The sequence below is a fragment of the Lutra lutra genome, chromosome 11 (genome assembly GCF_902655055.1).
Source record: "Lutra lutra chromosome 11, mLutLut1.2, whole genome shotgun sequence".
Lineage (NCBI taxonomy): Eukaryota > Metazoa > Chordata > Mammalia > Carnivora > Mustelidae > Lutra > Lutra lutra.
In genome coordinates this window covers 79246564-79266441 of record NC_062288.1, presented here as the reverse complement: position 1 = coordinate 79266441, position 19878 = coordinate 79246564, and the positions used below count along the sequence as shown (strand labels likewise).

Sequence of the window (19878 nt, the reverse complement as noted above, 5' to 3'; positions counted from 1 at the left end):
ACCCTATATATAAATTTCCTAAGAAGAATGTCTTGGTTAGATATATTACGTCTCATAACCAGCCCGTCGGCATAGATCAAATTCAAAACGTAATCTACCTAAATACGACGACCTTGTAGGCATACAAAGCCCCCCTTTTTGTTGTTTTCTTTAAAAGCAGTTGTTTGATATGAGGGAGAGGAGATGCAACATGGGGGGTTAAGGGGGTAGGAGAAGAGTAAATGAAACAAGATGGGATTGGGAATAACAAACTGAGGGTTGATGGGGGGAGGGGGGTTGGGGGGGTGGGGTTATGGATATTGGGGAGGGTATGTGCTATGGTGAGTGCTGTGAAGTGTAAACCTGGCGATTCGCAGACCTGTACCCCTGGGGATAAAAATATATGTTTATAAAAAATAAAATTTAAAAGCAGTTGTTTAATTTTGTTCTTTCTCTTAGTTGGGTTTAAGTAATTATCTTCATTTCATTGCAAATATGCTTACAAATTGTAAATATTCTTGATATGTTTAAGAATTAGTGTTTTGATTATGTCTTGGGTGTGTTAAAGCATAGAGATCCAACATTTGATAGAGCCGTAAAACCAATTCTTTATATTTCAATGAGCATAAAGAAAACAAATGGAGCCCCATTTTAGGAGGACTGCATGTTCTATATCAGTTAGAAAAAATGAGTTCTACTGCTCCCTACACCAAGTGACAGAATCATAAAAGAAATATGGAAGTTGATAATAGCAGTTACTGCAGCAATAAAAACATGATAAAAGGTTCTTTGACAGTTTGAAACCTTGGAAGCCTTGCCAAATGCAAAATCGAGTTTGGAGGCCCTGGCACGATCCTGCTGGCTTTAGGAGGTCTTCGGGTCTTTTGACAACTTCTGGTTAATCCCCCTAAGTTAAAGTGATCTATCAAAATGCTTTAGTTTCCAAGAGCAATCAAAATCATTTGAACTTTAAGTACACATTAAGAAAAGAAAAAGGCTACAGTAGTATTTGTGGAGCAAGGACTCCTGGATCCAGTCAAAATGGTAGAATTGGCTGTAGTATCATTTTGCACTTGGATATACATTTTTGAAGTTATCAGTCCATATGAGCCTGTTCAAATTTATGTTGGTTCATTTTATTTTTTAAGATTTTATTTATTTATTTATTCATTTATTTATTGACAGCACAAGTAGGCAGAGCGGCAGACAGAGGGAGAGGGAGAAGCAGGCTCCCCATGGAGCAGGGAGAGTCTGATGAAGTGCCGGATCCCAGGGCCCTGGGATCATGATCTGAGCCAAAGGCAGGCGCTTAACCGACTGAGCCACCCAGGTGCCCCTGTTTGTTCATTTTAAATACAATAATTCTAGCCACTGATGATGATGACACTTTTCATTTTTTGTTTCTTTTTGTAAGGTGAAAATTCACAGGGAACAATTTCAGATACTGATGATTCTTTCAGTATTTGTTCAATTTAAGGAGCCCATAAGGTAATATTTAATAAGACCCTATCCCTCACTGTCTTTCTTGGCTCTTAACCTTAATCTGTATTAGACTCCACCATATCTCCCCACTGTGCCAAAAAGCATTACAGCTTTGAAATAACTCTTAGTGGGTTATATGTATTTATTTTTTTACCCGTTTCTGCATTTCTTGTTGAAATCCTTGCATGAAATGGCACTGAAAGAGGAAAACAAATGCAAAACAGCATTCTGTTTTGCACATAAACATTACCAGCACTATTTCCATGTCAACAACCAGTGACTTCTTCCAGTGCTATCTAAGTGGAAATTATTGTTTTGTAGAGGTGACTGCTAGGCACAGGGGCATTCAACAGGAGGAAGATCAAATGACCTAAGTGTGAGCCCAACTGGCAGACATCAGTGAGCCCTCCTTTTTCATATGTCCCTCCAGGATCCTGTTCACCTACTTGGACGGCTGGCAGAGAGCTCACTGTGCTCTTGACTGCCCATACATGTGCACACACGACGTCAACAGTGATGCTTGGAAATGCTTACGTAGTTATTCTTGACTTGTAATATTGTCAATGTTTTCTTTAGTTGAGTTGTTTAGATTGGATACTAATCCATTCTTAGCAAAAATAATATACTTCAAGTTTTACATCTAAAAATATGCTTAAATACCTATTCCTATTTTCCCCACTCAATTTATGAACTTGCTAAGCACATACAAGTACACACACACACACACATACACACCCCTATCTCCCCAACATAAAATAAAATGTGTTTTTTCAATTAAGGAGTAACTACACAATTCCTAACATTTCAGTACCTTATTTTTAAAAAGAAAAAAAAATAGTTCTTCACGGCACTGTGTTCAAAAGTTTTGGTCATTGTACAGCAGGGAGTTCATCTGATCAACATGCGGAGGACATCAGGATTGAAGAAAACTAGATGGTTATCCTATTAAACCACACTCAAATAGTTGAATCTGTATGATGACATGTCTGCCAAGTAGACCCTGTATGGTGATATACCTCCAGTAAAAAGGAAAGTAAAAGATACTCTCTGAACACAGACTATCACCAGTAAGACATTTATTATTAGTTTTATTACACTTGTTTCTAAAATCTATTATTTCAACAGTGAAGAGGTAAATGCCAGACTAACCTCAGTCAGACAGTTATTATAGTTCGGTTGACAGTAAATTACAAGAAACATCTACGCTATAATCCTGTTATAGAGCATGTAATACATTAAAACACGCTGGAGAGGCTGCATGAATTGGCAACATTTTATGTCATTAAAAAAAATCGAAAACCTAAATATGGTGCTTACTATAGGTGCAGGTATTCGAAAAATCTTTCATTTGAAAGGGTAATTCTGTACCATTAAAGAAAAATCTATCATCTGTCAAAGGCAGATATGTTTATATCAAGTGATAGCTGTGTTTAAATATAATTTAAGACTGTTAAATATAAATTCACGTTTACTTCCATATAAAAATATATATAAAAATAGAGTATTTAAAGAGGTGGATATTCATACAAAGGAACTGATTGATCAAAATAGTCTTTTTTGGGTATGGTAATGAAATTGAGGTATTTGTAACATGAATTCAATAACCCTCTCAGGTTTATTTTTCCCCCCAAAAGAAAAACAATCCTTTAAAAGCCAGTTTTAACTGTGGGATAGCTCACAACAAAGAACTTGAAAAATAAGGAAATTCACTATTTTGAAATTAACATATAGAAGAGAAAGTTCTCAATACTAGAACTGGACATGTTGTGTATGTATGCCACAGTTTTAATGAAAAAATAATTTTATGCTTACTCTAAATTTGTATTAGGTAAATCAAAATATAGTTACCAGTGACACAATGTTTGTGGGCATATACACATGTTGTATGAAAATAAACTCCTCTGCACTTGCAAATGGCCAATCCTTTGAAAATATTGCATAAAATGTAATCTTAAATTACCCAGGATTCTAACAGCAAACAAAAGCTTTCTTAACGGATATCGTCAGTAAAACATAATAAAATAATACACTTTAAAATTGCATATTTAATCAACTTAGACTGCAGTTACCCATCCAAGTTCACAGACAGGGTAGGAGGGAATGTTTATGAAAAGGACAAAGAGTGCAAAGTTAAATGCATTGGTGTTTTAATTGTAAAATATTACATTTCCTATCTCTCATAGAATCTTTTTGAATTCCTCGTGGAGCATCCCTGTTCTTTTCCTTTCGATTGTAAAATTTAAGAAGTATAGGAAGACATATTTTTCATAAACATTAGATTCACAAAGCCTAAGCCATCATAGAGCTCACATTTTCTCCCGGTAGAGGACACAAACACAATCCCTACTTGCGAGTGGAATGTAACTGCTTTTTTCTTCTTTTCAGTATTCACGTACCAAGAAAGAAGATAACGCGATCTCAAGAGCTTTATCTTTTTTGTCCACATAATTCAAGTGTCTCTATTTCTCCTTATTATCACAATGCAATACCTAGCCCACAGTGGTTCTAATTCACGATTATACTTCAAGTAACCTTTCTCTAGCTCTAGCTTTCCCCTTGAAGACACATGATTTTCAAGTGCACACCTCAACCTTACAAAGCTGTGGGAAAAAAGTGTTATTATTACTTTTTTTTTTAGCCGCGCGTGTGTTGGTGTGTATGTGTGTGCCCGGGTTCCTGGGTGTGCAGTCGGTCCAAATACACGTGGCATACAGGATTGGGTTCTGAGACCACTGCCCAGGTGAGTGAGTGGCTTGCCTCCAATTCCAAGTTCGGGCGTCCTGCAGGGAGTCTACACAGTTCTTTCACTCACACACATCCTGCTGAGAAGGATTTCAGAGCAAACCTGATTAATTGGACCTCTGACATGATAGGGGGACTGAAAATTTGTTACAGGGTCTTGTCGTCGTCGTCGTAGTTTGCTTTGATTGCTGAAATATTTCCCTACAATGTGATTATTTGATTGTTTCATTTTAATAAAGTGATATTCTTTGGATAGCTTTGATTTCACTACCTGCAAATAAAGAGCAAAAAATAGTTACAATCAAGGACATTCAAGCTCTGCATCGAGTAGTAGAATTAACTCACAAATTCGGTAGCATGTGTATCACGTGGACGTTGCCTAAAGGGTATACATGTGATCTATATAACCAAGAGCCAGAGAAAGTTATCTTTCCAAAAAAACCCCCCAAAAACCAAAAAGCCAAAACAAAACAAAAAAAATTAACGTTGGAATTAGAATTTCTGCCATTTTCCTTACCTCAGGGCAGCTGGCCCCAATGCAGCTGAGGAATAATTTTAGATGGTTTCTCTACCACACTGTTGTCTGTGCTTGTGTCTGTGTGTGTCCGTGTATGTGTACTTAAGCTAGATACTAACATATAGAAAAGACGCTGTTGGACCTTTGCTGGGTCACTGATTCAGACATGGTCCTCCAAACCTGCCATGGCACCCTTTTATAGAATGGAAATTAAAACTATTTGTAGAGAGAAGAAAAATACTATCCATTGCACAGCCATAAGCTGACACTTACAATTAGTGGTTTCCTTTTTCTGGGTGCTTAGTAAGTTAGTAAGTTAGTAAAGAATCTGTAGAAATAGACCATGCCCTATTAAGCTAATAAATTTATATATGTTTGTACATATGTAAATTTTATGTTAAACTTTTTTGAATAAGCAGAATTATAAAGCATTTATAAAGCATAAGAGGATATATAAGAAAAATTTCCTCCCCAGCTCTGCCTCCCTACCCCGTCACTCAGTTGGCTTCCCAGAAACAACATATACTAATTTCTTTGTGATTCCATTTACAGATATTTCATGAATATCAACACACACACACACACACACACACACACACACACACACCCCCAAACAAAGAGGTCATATTTATAGTCCATTTGTATGGTTTACAAAAAATTGCCTTGGTGCTACCCTATAATTTTATTTAAATTCAATTAATTAATACATACTGCATTATTAGTTTCAGAAGTAGTATAATTGCCAGTTTTAATCATTGGGTTAATGTGACTCAGGTTGTTAATACCAACAGTCAGAGGGAATCAGGAAGGGATCAAAACAGAGGTTGTGGGGAGGGTTGGGAGGTGGGGAGGAGAGAAAATACTGACAAAGATATTTGAGGTGTGTTCACAAATGAATAACAAATCATTAATTCAATTTATTAATTATTAATTTTTTAAAAAGATTTTATTTATTTGACAGACAGAGATCACAAGTAGGCAGAGAGGCAGGCAGAGAGGAAGGGAAGCAGGCTCCCTGCTGAGCAGAGAGCCCCATGCGGGACTCGATCCCAGGACCCTGAGATCATGACCTGAGCCGAAGGCAGCGGCTTAACCCACTGAGCCACCCAGGCGCTCCATTAATTATTAATTTTTAATACAATTGCAAGACATTATTTTTGATCAGTACTGACACATAAACTATATATATTAGTCATCAATCAATTAAGGCAACACTAGCTTTCATGGATTTTTAAAATTCCTTTAAGTGCTATATGATGATTATGATGATGTAGAGCCACATTTTTTAAATTACATATAAGAGAATAAAATGAAAACAGCTCAAAAATACAGAGTATTTAAGCAAACAAGCTATTTTGAAGATGAGTATTTTTAGTTATTATGTACGAGCGAGCATGAACCCTTTTAGAAGATTTATTTGAGTAGAAATTCTGTAAACATCTAAACCAAAATGTTAACTGTAGTGATCTTTGGGTAGAGGAATTATAGGTGATTTAAAACGTATTCTTTGTAACTTCTGGCCTTGCCTTTTTAATTTGAATACGACAAATGTGCATTCCTTTATAATCATAAAAACGTTGAAGCTATTCCCATTTTGAAGAAAAAATGTAATGGCAATGCATTTGAAAACCAATTATACCCTGCTAACCCCAAAGAAACGAATTGTTTTCCTGTGGCTATGGGACGTTTAGTTTTTTATGATCAGGCCCTCAGATGAAGTGACTCTTAAGACCAGTGAAATCAGTGGGTTGTGGTAAGGAATCCCAATGGATGGGAAATCAGAGCTCAGTTTGCAGTTAACCACTGATTAATATTCCAGGTCCCAAGGTTGTAAGTTAACGTGTAGCTCTTTGCACCCCTGTTTGGTTATCCTACAACTTTAAATATGATCGGCTGGGAGGTGCACCAATGTTTTTCTGAAGGTTCTGTCCATTTCGGAGGAGGTGTGTATTCAACGATAGCAAGATTAGTGAACATTTTTAAGGAAGTTTATTTAAGGAAACACTTAAGCATAAATATTACATTCAACCCTGGGAAAATATTATCTCAGCATTCCGAAGCCAAAATAAGGTTACTTTTGTTTATATAATTTTATCTTCAGGTTTGGTTTTTGCAAATGCCAGATGATCAGCATGCTAATTAAATGCAAAACAGATAAAAATACATCCCATTGCAAAAGGTTATATAGTTCTTTAAAAATTATTTCAGTGTTTCGTGTTGCAGTTCATGCTGCAGCACACATGTTGGATAATGATAGTGTAGATGCTTATAGCAATCTCGAATGTGATTTATAAAAGAGATAATACAAAAATATGTATTTCCACTGTATTTGCTGAAGCTTACAGCATCTACTCAAGAGTCGTGTCCCGATCACATGGGAAGGTTAATAATGTATTTCTTTTTTTTTTTAAATTTTATTTATTTGACAGAGATCACAAATAGGCAGAGAGGCAGGTAGAGAGAGAGAGGAAGGGAAGCAGGCTCCCCGCTGAGCAGAGAGCCGGATGCGGGGCTCCATCCCAGGACCCCAAGGTCATGACCGGAGCCAAAGGCAGAGGCTTTAATCCACTGAGCTGCCTAGGCGCCCCAATAATGTATTTCTATTTTTAAACCACTCAGGTGGTCTCTGAGAAAGGGAGACGGGATACTAGGGGTCTCCTCCTGCTTCTGAGGGCCAGCCTAATGCCTCTCATAATGCCAGTGCTGGTAAATGTTATTGAAGACTGATTTCTACACGTCTATCTCAGGGCTTGGGCCCAACAACACTTAATTCAGTTAGTTTCCTTTGAAAGCTATTTTGCAGGAAATAATCAAAGACACTAAGTGTCTTAATACTGGCTTGGTTAAGCCAGTATTACCCTGACACTGACCCCTGAAAAGTGACAAACCTACAGAGAAAGAATTACTTCAATTTTGATTTGTCAAAATAGAGATGTGACAAGTCCTCCTAAATGTTACTGTAAATGGAATCCAGAGCCTTTAAAAAAATCCAGCAGTATTCTGAGCTATACCATCAGCACATAGAATTTATTTCAGTAATGCAAGCTTTAGCATTATGAAACATTTTGTTATAGGAAATTACCCAAGAATTATTTATAACTATATGATTGTTCACCTTGAAACCCCAAAGGAAGCTACCGAAAAATAATGAGATATTATAAAGTTAATATTTACAAATCATATAGCATTTCTATATTCTATCAATAATTAATAAGAAATATATTGGAGAAAAGATCCCATTACAATACGAAAACAATTTCATTCAGTTCAGCTATTGTGCAGGTGCAGAAAACACAAAGTTTAATAAAAGGAAAACATTAACAAATGGAAAGACACACCAGGTCAAATCCTCCCAGGTTAATGAAAATGCTATTCCAACTGTAATCACAGCAGTATTTGGGGGACATGACAAGGAAATCCTAAAGCACATCTTGAAGAATAAATGTAAGAAAATAACCAAGACCATTTGGGAAGGGGGGAAAAACAGTGATGACGTGGGATTTTTCAATTCCAGATGTTCACTCATCGATTTTAATTGAGTCTACCATCAGCCTACCATAGATCCAATTTATTGGTTGCATCAGCCAAGTATAAGCAGAATTCAATACTGTGATAGAAAAAATAGGAATGTTCGTACTACATTAAAGTGCATTTCATAAACTGCTATTCTTTCCTTAAAATGTTTACGGAACAGTAAGGTAGTTCTAAATAAAGCCCAGTGTTACATAAATCTAGTGACCATAAATTTGACAGCCTAAGAGTTTTAATGACTTGGAATTAAAGTCAAGAGTGTATGTTTAAAATGGAGATATGTACCAAACTGCTAATAGAATCTCCAGTGGGCAAAGAAGTGAGACTTAATGGGTGTATATGATCAAAAGATGGGAATTTTCTCTCTCTTTTTTTGAGAGAGAGAGGAAGAGCAAGCACACATGTGTGTGAGGGTGGGGAGGGGGCAGAGGGAGAGAGAGAATCTTGAGTAGGGTCCATACCCAGCCTGGAGCCCTACACAGTGTTTGATCTCACAACCCTGAGATCATGACCTGCGCTGAAATCAAGAGTTGGATGCTTAACCAAATGAGCAACCCAGGCACCCCAGGAATTATTTTTTAGATTCTATTTTTAAGTATTCTTTACACCCAATGTGGGGCTTGAACCCACGACTCTGAGATGAAGAGTCTCCTGCTCCACTGACTGAGCCATGTAGGTGCCCCTAAAGGCAGGAATTTTTTGTTTTTATTGTATATAGTTATTTTTATATTTTTACAGTTAGCAAGAGTTTGTCTAATCCTTTCACAATAGAAAAACAGCAGAAGAGGAACAAAATGATGCCTATCTTATAAAATTAAAATGAGTTATTGATGACTTAATGATTTATTTTTTTCTACATTGTATCCAACTTTCAATCTTCAGAGCTCTCTGCGAGGAAACACATGGAGTAATTCAGACATGGTCGCTCCCCTCAAGGGGGCTATATAAAGACACATGTCTAAGATACTTGAAGTAAGAACAAGAATGAAATGACTTCAAAGACATTGTCTGAGACTCACTCCCCAAGGTCAGGCACCATGTTGTTTCCATGTAATGAATAGTTCCTTCGTACATTACTTAGTACTAATTTATCGAAGTTATGCTCATCTGTTCACAGAGCTATTATTCCTTGAACTTATTTGTTAAATTCAGTATGCAGCATTGCTGTCAAACTACTATCTCCAAGTTTCAAAATATTACTTTAATTTACCTACTCTTACGGATTCTAAAGTGAAGGAAAAGAACTTAGCTACAGTTTTTAGGCTTGGAAATGTTATGCAAGTGAAAGATGTTTGTTACCTGTACAATGAAGAGCTAATTGCTTCTTTCCTTTGATCTCTTGTGTGGAAATGTGCCCATTTGGGTCCTTCCCAAAAATCAGAGGACCATTTGGGATTATTAAAATCCAAATAAAGTGTCAAGTGGAATGTGGCTTTGAAAGAGAGATGTTAGCAATACAAATGTTAGGTTACCTCCGGGGCACAGTAGTAATAATAATAATAAACAATAAAAGTGAGCTATTGGAAAACACCAGTGAAAGAGTTAGGCCTTGAACCGAAGACAAGACCCTAGATGCTTCTGTCTGGTGGTCACCTCAGAAAGAGACAAATTCTGTTTGATGCTGCCAAATGCTTCTTTAAATTTGGGTACCTATAACTCAAGCACTGAGAAAGAGACATGTCTATCCAGAGGGATAAGGAACTATTACACACAGTTAAGTGATGCACATATATGTGATTGGCTGCATGTTTACATTATTCCAAACACAAATGTTAAATGGCAATTCTTTTGACACTGTCAAATGATCCAAAGTAACTCTGTCTTTAGCTTTGTGTGTATGCATTGCTGTTTATTTTCTTTTTGTGAGTTTACCTGTCAAGTTATATTTAAAATGAGGAAATGAGAGTGACGGAAAATTGGTCTTCGTGAAGTGTGATCACCTGGTCAGATCAGCATTGCTCTATAATCACAAGTAAAAGTGTAATAACAAAAATTATTTTCCTCACAGCAGTGTTCACATTTAGATGAAGTTACATGTAGACATAGACTTTCAAGTAAAGATTACAGTGTTTCAGAACAACAACATAGTTTTAATATATTAACTATAGAAACGTAGAAAGGAGAAATTTTGGTGCTGGAATCAAGTGCTGTCATGATAACATATTATAGAATATGGAGATGACCACATTTTTCTGTGACTCAGTGTAATAAGAATTTAGAATTCTGTGCTTAGACATGCAGAAGTAACTTTTACTTTTTCATAGGTTTCCTATATGCTAAGAGACCTCCTAGCTTATGATTGTAGATCTTTCCACATCTCCACATAATTAAAGACTTGGGCACACAAACATTTTAGAAGGCATACAAATGGCTACAGTTCAACTTGACCGGCTTTGTCCTCTGGCTATCGTAGGACTAGCCAAACAAATGAAAATCTATTAATAAATTACGCACTAAAATCCACATTGCAACTTTTACTATTAAATGCATGTAACTTTAACACTCAAAATTGATTTCACATAAATATTAATCAGAATGAGTATATTACCATGTCAATTAACTGTTGCATCTAAAATAACTTTGAATTTTCAAAAAGTCAGTACAAAAAGGGAGAGCTTGGTGAATTGGAAACGTGTCAGGCATATTAAAAGCAAATACCTTTCCTAAAACCGATCTCAACCTGAGTAACACCCAAGGAACTTCTGATGTGGTTCCAGATCCACAGAACAAAATAGAAAACAATTTTCAGTGGGGCAAGTGTTCCAAAATCTCTCTAGACTGGATTAAGGGGGATGTTCTGATTATAAACGTGTTCCATGGACATGGATGGGATAGGAAGAGGAATGAGAGTAACAGCTTTCCAAGGCTGGAAAACCTGACATTGACCAAAATGTGCTCGTGTGGTCTTTTAAGATAAATGCATACGATTGAAGTACTTTTTATTTGGTATAGTCATACTGCAGACATGACATTCAATCCAAGATCCAGTCACCAAATTTACAACCAGCTGAAAAAGTAGCCCAAGAATTCACAGAAATGGAATAAAAATAAAGCAACAAACAACAGCTAGAAGCCAGTCCTTATAATTCATAGTTCCATTTCAGGAAATCATGCAATTTTTTACAGATAATAATGATTTTTTTTTCATCTACCCCCCCTAATATTTAATCATGGCCACATGAAATAAGCTATGTTTTGACTGAAGGGAGTCCAATTTCTGAATGGGTCAAAGATGCTGAGGATTAGAAGGCAAGACTAAAGTTTTCTTTAGGAATGAGGAATTGTTTTTTGCTTTTGGTGTTTCCAGATTTGCAATGTCTCTGTCTCTTCCCCTACTTCCCAATCTCCAGGGCTTCTTACTCTGACAGCTCAGCCTTTTTAACTTCTGCCCCTCAGACAGGCCTCAGTTTCCAGCTCTGGGGACGAATTCTGCTCTGAGGTGGGGAGACTGATTAGAAGGAGCTAGAGACCAGCAGTTTACCATATCCAGTGAAACTGTGGTTCCCTCTTGTACTCCTCGGCAGTTCTCCAGAGACTAAGTCCCGTTTCAAACTCTGTTTTCTAAGTGGTTGGATAGTCATGTCACTGAATTCTTGATATAATTTGAATGACCTTCATTTGTTCAATGGATTACAAGCTAAGTTCCTACCCTGCCGTAGTTCCATGTACTTTTTGGGTCTTGGAATCTATTTTGACCTTCACTCACAGGTATCTGTTTCCATCTGTCTCTCTGGTTTTACTTAAGCATATGGCACTAAAATGTCACTTAGAAACAATTTGTGTGGACCAACATTCCAACCGCTGGCTTCACTGTCGGGATTCGCTCGGCACTACTGGGGCCTTTGAAAGGGGAGCCTCCACTGGGTCACTCAATTTCTTGTCAGAGGAACCCTCTACCCCTTGTCTGAGGTGGTGCGTGCCCGTCTATGCCCTTCTGCTGGTCTGCTGGTATTCCACAGGGTCTGGGGAGAAAGTATAGGAGCTCTGCCCTTCAGGGGCCAAGTTTCCCTTTCATTTTTCTGATTTCGGCCTCTAGATTAATTTGTTCTTTTCTGTACCTGTGTTTCTGAGTCCATCTCTGATGTTCAATTTTAACAGAAATCATATCTATGGATGTAGGTTCTTGGCTGCATGTGGTGGGGTGAGGGGTCCACCAATTTTGCATATAGACTTTTTGACCTGTGTCTCAGCCTGGCCTTCTTCTGCCCCTACTCCCCCCCACCCCCCTTCAGGCCTGGGCCATTCAGAGGATCTGTGGGCAAGTGTGTTTCGCCTCTAGTTGGGGATTCTCCTCTCTCACATTTTACATTGTAAAATTTATTTTGTTTTCTATTAATTCCTTTGCAGGCTAAGTTAAACTTCTTAGAATGAATTCAGATTTCTTGCCATTATGAATTATTCCTTATTCTGTCTTAGTGGGGAACGGTGGTGAATAGCTTAATGTCTTTAAGGTCTTTTGGTGGAGTTTCAAGTGGAAGAGAAGATAAATGCTTGTGGTCATTCTGCCACATTTAATCTGTATTCCCCACATGATTTTTTACCTTATCCTCTATGCTAGTTTTTCCAAAGTGTGTTTAGTGAGGTGTTAATAGTTGTTATGAATAAAAGGAAAGTGGTTCTGTGGTCAAAATGTTTGAGAAAAACTGGGTCAAATGAAGCTAAATAGTTTCTTTGCTGTAAGGGCTTTTTGGATCATTTAAAATACTAATATTATTTGAGAATCTTTACAGTAGAGGGGTGTACAGAGTTTCCCAAACCACAGATCCTGTTTTCACTAGGCTAGAACATCAAAACATAGAGTAGGGAATGTTAATCAAGGCAGTTCAGAGTCCATCTTAGCTTGGCTCTTAAAGCTTTGGTAGTAAATCCCCCGAAATGAGGGTTTATTGCAAAAAAAAACCCATGAGATACTTACGGATCAACATCTCATCTGAATTCATTCTCAGCAGCACTGATTTGTAATCTAATCACCTGGCAGAAAAAGCTAGAATTCTTGGAGACAACAGACTGAGCACTGGGGGAAAAAAAAATTGTCTAGGATCACTTTCCCCCAAAAGGGGTTTAGGAATGGTAGGCAGTGAAACTCCTGTGACTCCTCTTTAGTGATAAGGCCATTGAAAGGTGTCAAATGACAACATTGGATTGGAACCACAGAAACATCCTGGTGGGGAAGTAAAGGATGAATTTGAGAAATTGAAAGTGAAGCTTCCAAGATGGAAATATTGCAGAAGTCCAGGGCAAGTAAATGATAGAGAAGAAGGAAACTGCAGCCAACCTCATTCATTTATCAGCACCCTCCAACGATTTACAGTGTCCTTGACCTGATCCTCTCCCACATTACCAAGGACCTTCCTCTTATGCCCTTCTGTTTTCCTTATGTAACCCTAAGTATTGATTATTCCCTTTCTGCCCATAAACATGAGAAGTAGTTCCTCCTATAAACTGCTCCCAGACCACTTTCTTTTCTGAATCCGGTATCTTTCCTTTATTCTTATTTTCACTTGTTGAAAGGTTTTAACCAGCTTCCTTCTCTCATTTCCTTTTTTTTTTTTAAAGATTTATTTATTTATTTATTTATTTATTTATTTATTTATTTGACAGACACAGATCACAAGTAGGCAGAGAGAGAGAGAGGAGGAAGCAGGCTCCCTGCTGAGCAGAGAGCCCAATGCGATGTGGGGCTTGATCCCAGGGTCCTGGGATCATGACCTGAGCTGAAGGCAGAGGCTTTAACCCACTGAGCCACCCAGATGCCCCTCCTTGTCTCATTTCTTATACCTCTTCAGTTACTGTAGTTTAATTCATGCCTCCAATATTTTACTGAAATTATTCCCGCATGATCAGAAAGGACCTTCTTAATGCAAATCAATGACTATGTAAAAATCCTTATCTTAATAAATCTATCCATTACATTTGACAGCAGTAATGCTGTTTTGATCTCTCCCTACAAATTTTCACTTTTTGGCTTTCCATGGTATTACACTCCACTAGAGTTTTCGTCTATCAGTTTATTCTCTAAATTCAAAGGCTCCTGTTTCTGCAAACTTTGCTTAAATATTGACATTTCCAAGAGTTCCTCACTCTTCTTACTCTGCTCATTTTCTCTGGATGATATATCTTCATTGTTGCAACTGTTGTGTTTTCTGATGACTTCCAACCTTTTATCTCCAGCCGCACCCTGCCCCTCGAGCTTCAGACTTGTGTAGCCAACTGCCTGTGAGATATCTCCACCTGGATGTCCTACAGGCATCTCAAACACAACATGTTCAAAACCGAATCGTCATCTTTTCCCTGAGCCGGTACCTTCTCAGTCATCCTCTGACTCAGTTGCTGGTTCAGCTCTAATTCATCACCCAAGTTAGGAGTCGTCTTTGATTCTTCCTACACCCCCATGCTGCAGATAAGATCTACAGATTTTACTTTTAAAATAGGGCCTGCGTTTGTCTCCTTCTCCCTCATGCTCGCAGTCTCTGTCCCGGTTTTGGGCAAGCTTTTATCTTCTCTCACAGGACTTCTGAAAACGTCTCCTAATTTCTCTCCCAGACTCAGTTCTGTCTCCGTCTTCCCCCCTCAATGTTATTTGAGACAAAGATGTGACCATCTCACTTCTCTATAAAACTTTCGTTGGCTCTTCCTTACCTATAGGATGAAATCTAAGCTCTTACCATGATCTGGCCCTAGCCCACCTTCCCCAGGCCCTGATTTTAACTGATGTTCTACAATACACAGAATTGCATGTTGGGGATATGTTACATTTGAGATATTCAAGGGAACCCTAAAAAATGTTCTCCTAACTCATTTTATAGTAGTTAGTAGAGAGCTCACATAGACACTCAAATATTTGTTGAATTAAATTGCCATTACTAATTTATTAAAAATAGCCATGCTAAAGGTTTTTTTCTTCCTTGTGTTTATGACAAACTTTTAAACTTTGAAGAAAAAGGGAAAAACTTCAAGCTCACCACATAGAAGGCAAACTTTTCTAGGTCAGCTAAGTTTTTGTTTACCTAATTAAAATCAAATAATAAAGAGTATAAGATGAAGATCAAACAATAAAGGGGAAATCATCTCTGACAAGGAATTGAAAATCCTTTCTTCTTTCCATGGTGCCAGAATCAAAGGAAACTTGGGGTTATTAGAGTTGGGTAGTAATGCCAGAGGGATATTTTCCCCCTCCCTTTGGACTGAGTCAAAAGCAGTATGCCTGCCAGAAAACAGAGATCTCATGTAAGGTTTATACAGCTGATTAGACTAATTAATAATCACATAACAGTTGTGGATTTGTCCCTCCTGCAGCCAGGTCTGAGCTGATAATATTTTTGTATCCTTCCCAGGTTTTAGCTTGCTCATAGCAGATGTTTGCCACATAACTAAAGGTACTATCCAAAACTACTCTTGGGCAAAAGCTACCTGGATCCTGTTTGTTGTCCTGCACAAACACTGCGAAAACAAAATTCCATTTCTGCCCATGAAGAGAAACACCTGCTTTTCTAATCAGCAAGAACATTGTAGTCAAAACTAATGCACACCAGTTGGGAAAGTGTTTATAGATTCATGGTGGCAACATATCCTCTCTCTCGGTGTCTTGACAGATGAAAAAGTTGCCCCCAAGACCTTTGGTGACAAGAACCCCACTGAAGTAAGTTTGTTATGTCTATGATGGAATTCCCACCACAAATCAAAGAGGACACATCAAGATCTTACTATAATGATTATAGCAATCCTTCTCAGGTATGTGTGAATCTTTTGTGGGAATAGTTTGATTGAACACTAGAAGATACAAGGCTCAAATTCTTATGGTTTTAGCACAGCTGATTTTAATTCTTGGTCTTACTGTATGACAAATTGCTTTGCCAGCTCATAAGATGAGCATAGAGGCAAAAATGGTTATTATTAATAGATTTCTGCCCTTCAGTATGGTTTGCATGAGACCAATAATGTACTTTTCCCTGGCTTGGTACATTAACCATCAAATCATCCTTTGTAAGGGCCTTTAGATTTTCTTGATTGTTTATAGGAAGCTCACAGTGATTTAAGATGTTGGGTGATGGTTTGGAGAGATTATAAAACATCAGTGTCGGCACTAGAAACTTCCTGAGGTACAAGTAGTACATACTGCTCAAGACTTAAGTGACAATTATGCCTAAGTGATGAATGGGTTAGAGACTTTGTGATGAAGAGAGTCAGTTTCAGAAAGATGATCTGATCATTCTGCGGTAGAAAGGCAAATGCTCCCACAAGTATCTTAGCTCAAATAAGAAAACTTCAACATGGATAACACTGTTTCAGAATCAGCTGAGATAATTTCGATGATACCTAGGTAGTTGCCAAGTCAGCACACGTTAGAAATAGGGCTTAAAAAACAATTTATACACAATCATTGCACATAATTAAAAAATCAAATAAGTGACATAATTTCACTTAATGCTTAAATCATTGTTATGCAAATCAAAGATGATTTTATTAGTAATATTTAGAAGCCAATATTCTAGTTGTGGTGGTTCAAAGAGTCTTTGTTGCAGTCCTCGAATTCCATGACTACTAGTGTCACTGGTTAGTGCTGTGGCAGGAGACACATGCAATGCAATCACGTGGGAAGGGCATCTTCTGTTTTTAATTGGAGCCATGCTGGGAATCTCTGGAAGACTTCTCCTTTTTAGGCTTCCAGAGCAACTAAAGATGAAGAAGAAAAACAGATACCCTTCCCTCTCAAATACTAATTGAAGACACATTATATAAAAATAAGTAAATAAACAAACCTTTTCTAAAAGGGGCAAAAACCTGGTCTGTATGTTGTCTTTCAAAGTCCCCATTTTATGTGGATTTTGGCAACCTCTGACCTGTTTTTGCAGCCAACTCTGATACTGGGCTGGCTCAGCGGCAAGATCATTTCTTTCTCTTCTAGGCTACCTGCCCTTGTGTTTCTAAGTCTTGACTTTTTGCAGATAGGATAGGAACTCAAAGAGTGTAATTTTTTTTTTTTTTTTGGTGGAAGAAAGAAATAGACACACAGTCTCCTACAGCATAGAAGCTTCTCTGCAACAGCATGACCAAGTTCAAGTTACTAGATCAAAACTGAAAATGCCCTGCTCTCCACTGTGGGTGCAGGCTCTTGCGTCCCTGAGATGCAGGTGCACTTGTCATACACAATTACATGTAAAAAAATATAACATAGAATATTTAGAAGAACCAATACAGTGTCAATAACTCTTGGGTAGCCTTAAAAACCTAAGGACCAAAATGGATTCTGACAGTCATTTTACGGCTGGAAAACGGGATCCAAGAATCCTTTAGTTGTCATTGCCCTAGTCAACCCAACGACTGCCTTCTGGTTTACAAGGGCTGTAAGACTGAGAGACATGCTTTAGGTGCTGGGGCCTAAAACTCTTTCTGCCTACTCAGCACCCTTCCTTTTTATCCTTTCCAGACATTCTTCCTAATAAACCCCCTTCCTCTGCTAATTCTGTCTGCTATGTCTTGGAGAACCCAAACTGACCGAGGAAGAAACCTGCCCTTGCCTCTGCTAACACCTTATCAGCTTCGCCTATTATAATATTATATTCTATTTGATGACTATAAATCAAATCATTTTCCCCACGGGGTGCGGAGGGCTACTCAAAACATAGGTCCACCTGTTTAATGCATTGGCTCAACCAATGGAAGAAGGTCATTCATGAGTTTAACACATTAAATTGTCTTGATTTTCAAGCTCCACCAAAGACCTGCTACCTTCTTTGGCCACAATGTCTGATGGGAAGGTTCAGGGTCTGTTAGAAAAGGCAGATGCTCTCCAGGTTTCCATCCTCCTGCTTGCATTGACTGGTGATCCTAGTTTTTAAGTGTCTACCTAAGAACAAATTCTTTCTTAACTTATTTTGTAGCGCTTCCAGTTGTGACTGCTACATGCTTTGAGTGAGTGATGCTGAAAACCTCATTTGATCTCCGCCCCACCCCGACATGGTTTTTTTTTAATACAAAATAACACGGACAACCAAACTAAAGGTATAATGAGAGATTTTAAAAAAAATCAAAAGCTACAATAAATAAAGAGCCAGCATAAATACCTCATGAAAATGGCACCCGCATGTCCCTTGCAAAAACTCCTTGTATCGTCCCATCGTTATAGTAAATGTGTCAACCACTTCATAGCCATAGGTTTTTGCGGTATCCAGAATAATCACATTTTCCTTCCATAAGTTCTGAACTTCACTCTGTAGTGCAACGGAGGAGAATGGGAATTTTTTTTTTTAATTTAAATTCAATTAGATTGAGAGGTTTTTTTTTTTTTTTTAAAGATTTTATTTATTTATTTGACAGAGAGAAATCACAAGTAAGCAGAGAGGCAGGCAGAGAGAGAGGAGGAAGCAGGCTCCCTGCTGAGCAGAAAGCCCGATGTGGGGCTCGAACCCAGGACCTGGGATCATGACCTGAGCCGAAGGCAGCGGCTTAACCCACTGAGCCACCCAGGCGCCCCAGATTGAGAGTTTTTATCAAGAGGATTGTTTTACGATTTACTAACTCAGGTAGAAATCATGTAAATATCGTTTTTACAGATTGGTCCCACTGCAAGAAGAAGAATTAATTTCACACGCATTTCTGAAAGAAAGACGTCTTCTCAGTTTTTTACTCAAAATATAAGCGCAAATGTTTACGTGTATCTAAAACGGCAACACATAAATATCTAGAATGACACACGGTTTGGAACTTTTCCTTCTATGTTTTAACCTTTTTAGGTTTCTTCCCCAGAAAGGTTCATTGAGATATTTAAAATTCTCACTGTAAAAGTCAAAATTTGAACATCATCAAGGCTATCTCCCTCTATTTGGATTCTTATTCATTTAGTCATTTGACTATTAGTATCTGTTTTGGGCTTAGCTCTGTGCTAAGAGACCACAATAGAAGGATAAATAAACCATGGCCCCTGCTTCCTCAGATGCTGCATTCTAACTGGAGAAAAACATTTGTAAACATTTACTAAGACCTTTACTGGATGTAAATATCCTAGCCTCTGGGCTAGTGGGGAGGAGGGACCAGCTGAGGGCAGGGACAGCGAGACATCAGGAAGGGGCTCCAGAGGAGAGTGAGGTTTAAGGGGAGTGGGCTTTGGGTGGGCTTCAGGGAACGGCATTGAGTGCAGGCTCCAGCCGCTGCTTTGCCGAATGATATTCTTCCCTCCCTCCCCAGACATGTCCAGAGCAATGAGTGAGCTTGGCAGAAAGTCCAATTCAGGTCCACTGTGGAGAGGAGCAACCTCTCCTCTAACTACTCTCACTCTGGGATTCCTCATCAGCAAGGCTAGGACGCTCTCAGACCGACCTGTAGTCCGAGACTCTTCCTACCTCATCCATCCTTCTTGCGCTCTCTTCGTATCAGACAATAACAGCCAACCATGTGCCCAACAGAGCCCAGTATAGAGCAGACACTCCAAAACTATTTGGTGCGAGATTGAGTGATATGCTTTAGGTGCTGGGGCCTGAAACTCTTCCTGCCTACTCACTACCCTTCCCTTTATCCTTCCCGGACATTCTGCCTAATAAATCCCCTTCCTCTGCTAATTCTGTCTGCTGTTTCTTGGAGAACCCAAACTGACTGAGGAAGGAAAGTGCTCTTGCCTTTTCTAAAGGATA

At 38.3% G+C, this 19878-nt stretch overlaps 1 protein-coding gene across 3 annotated transcripts in view; it reads right to left on the bottom strand.

Moving 5' to 3' along the window:
- Positions 1-2522: 2522 nt before the first annotated feature.
- Positions 2523-19878, bottom strand: part of CPED1 (cadherin like and PC-esterase domain containing 1) — a 281302-nt gene continuing 263946 nt past the window's right edge. For 2 of the 3 annotated variants that reach the window (XM_047694126.1, XM_047694128.1), the window contains 2 exons: positions 18316-18462; positions 2523-4474 (listed from right to left, as the gene is read on the bottom strand). In XM_047694126.1, coding sequence (XP_047550082.1) covers positions 4253-4474; positions 18316-18462 — 369 coding nt within the window. In that variant the 3' untranslated portion in view covers positions 2523-4252. Of the gene's footprint in view, positions 4475-15422; positions 16925-18315; positions 18463-19878 lie in introns of those variants that run through there. The other variant, XM_047694127.1, reaches the window with a different exon arrangement.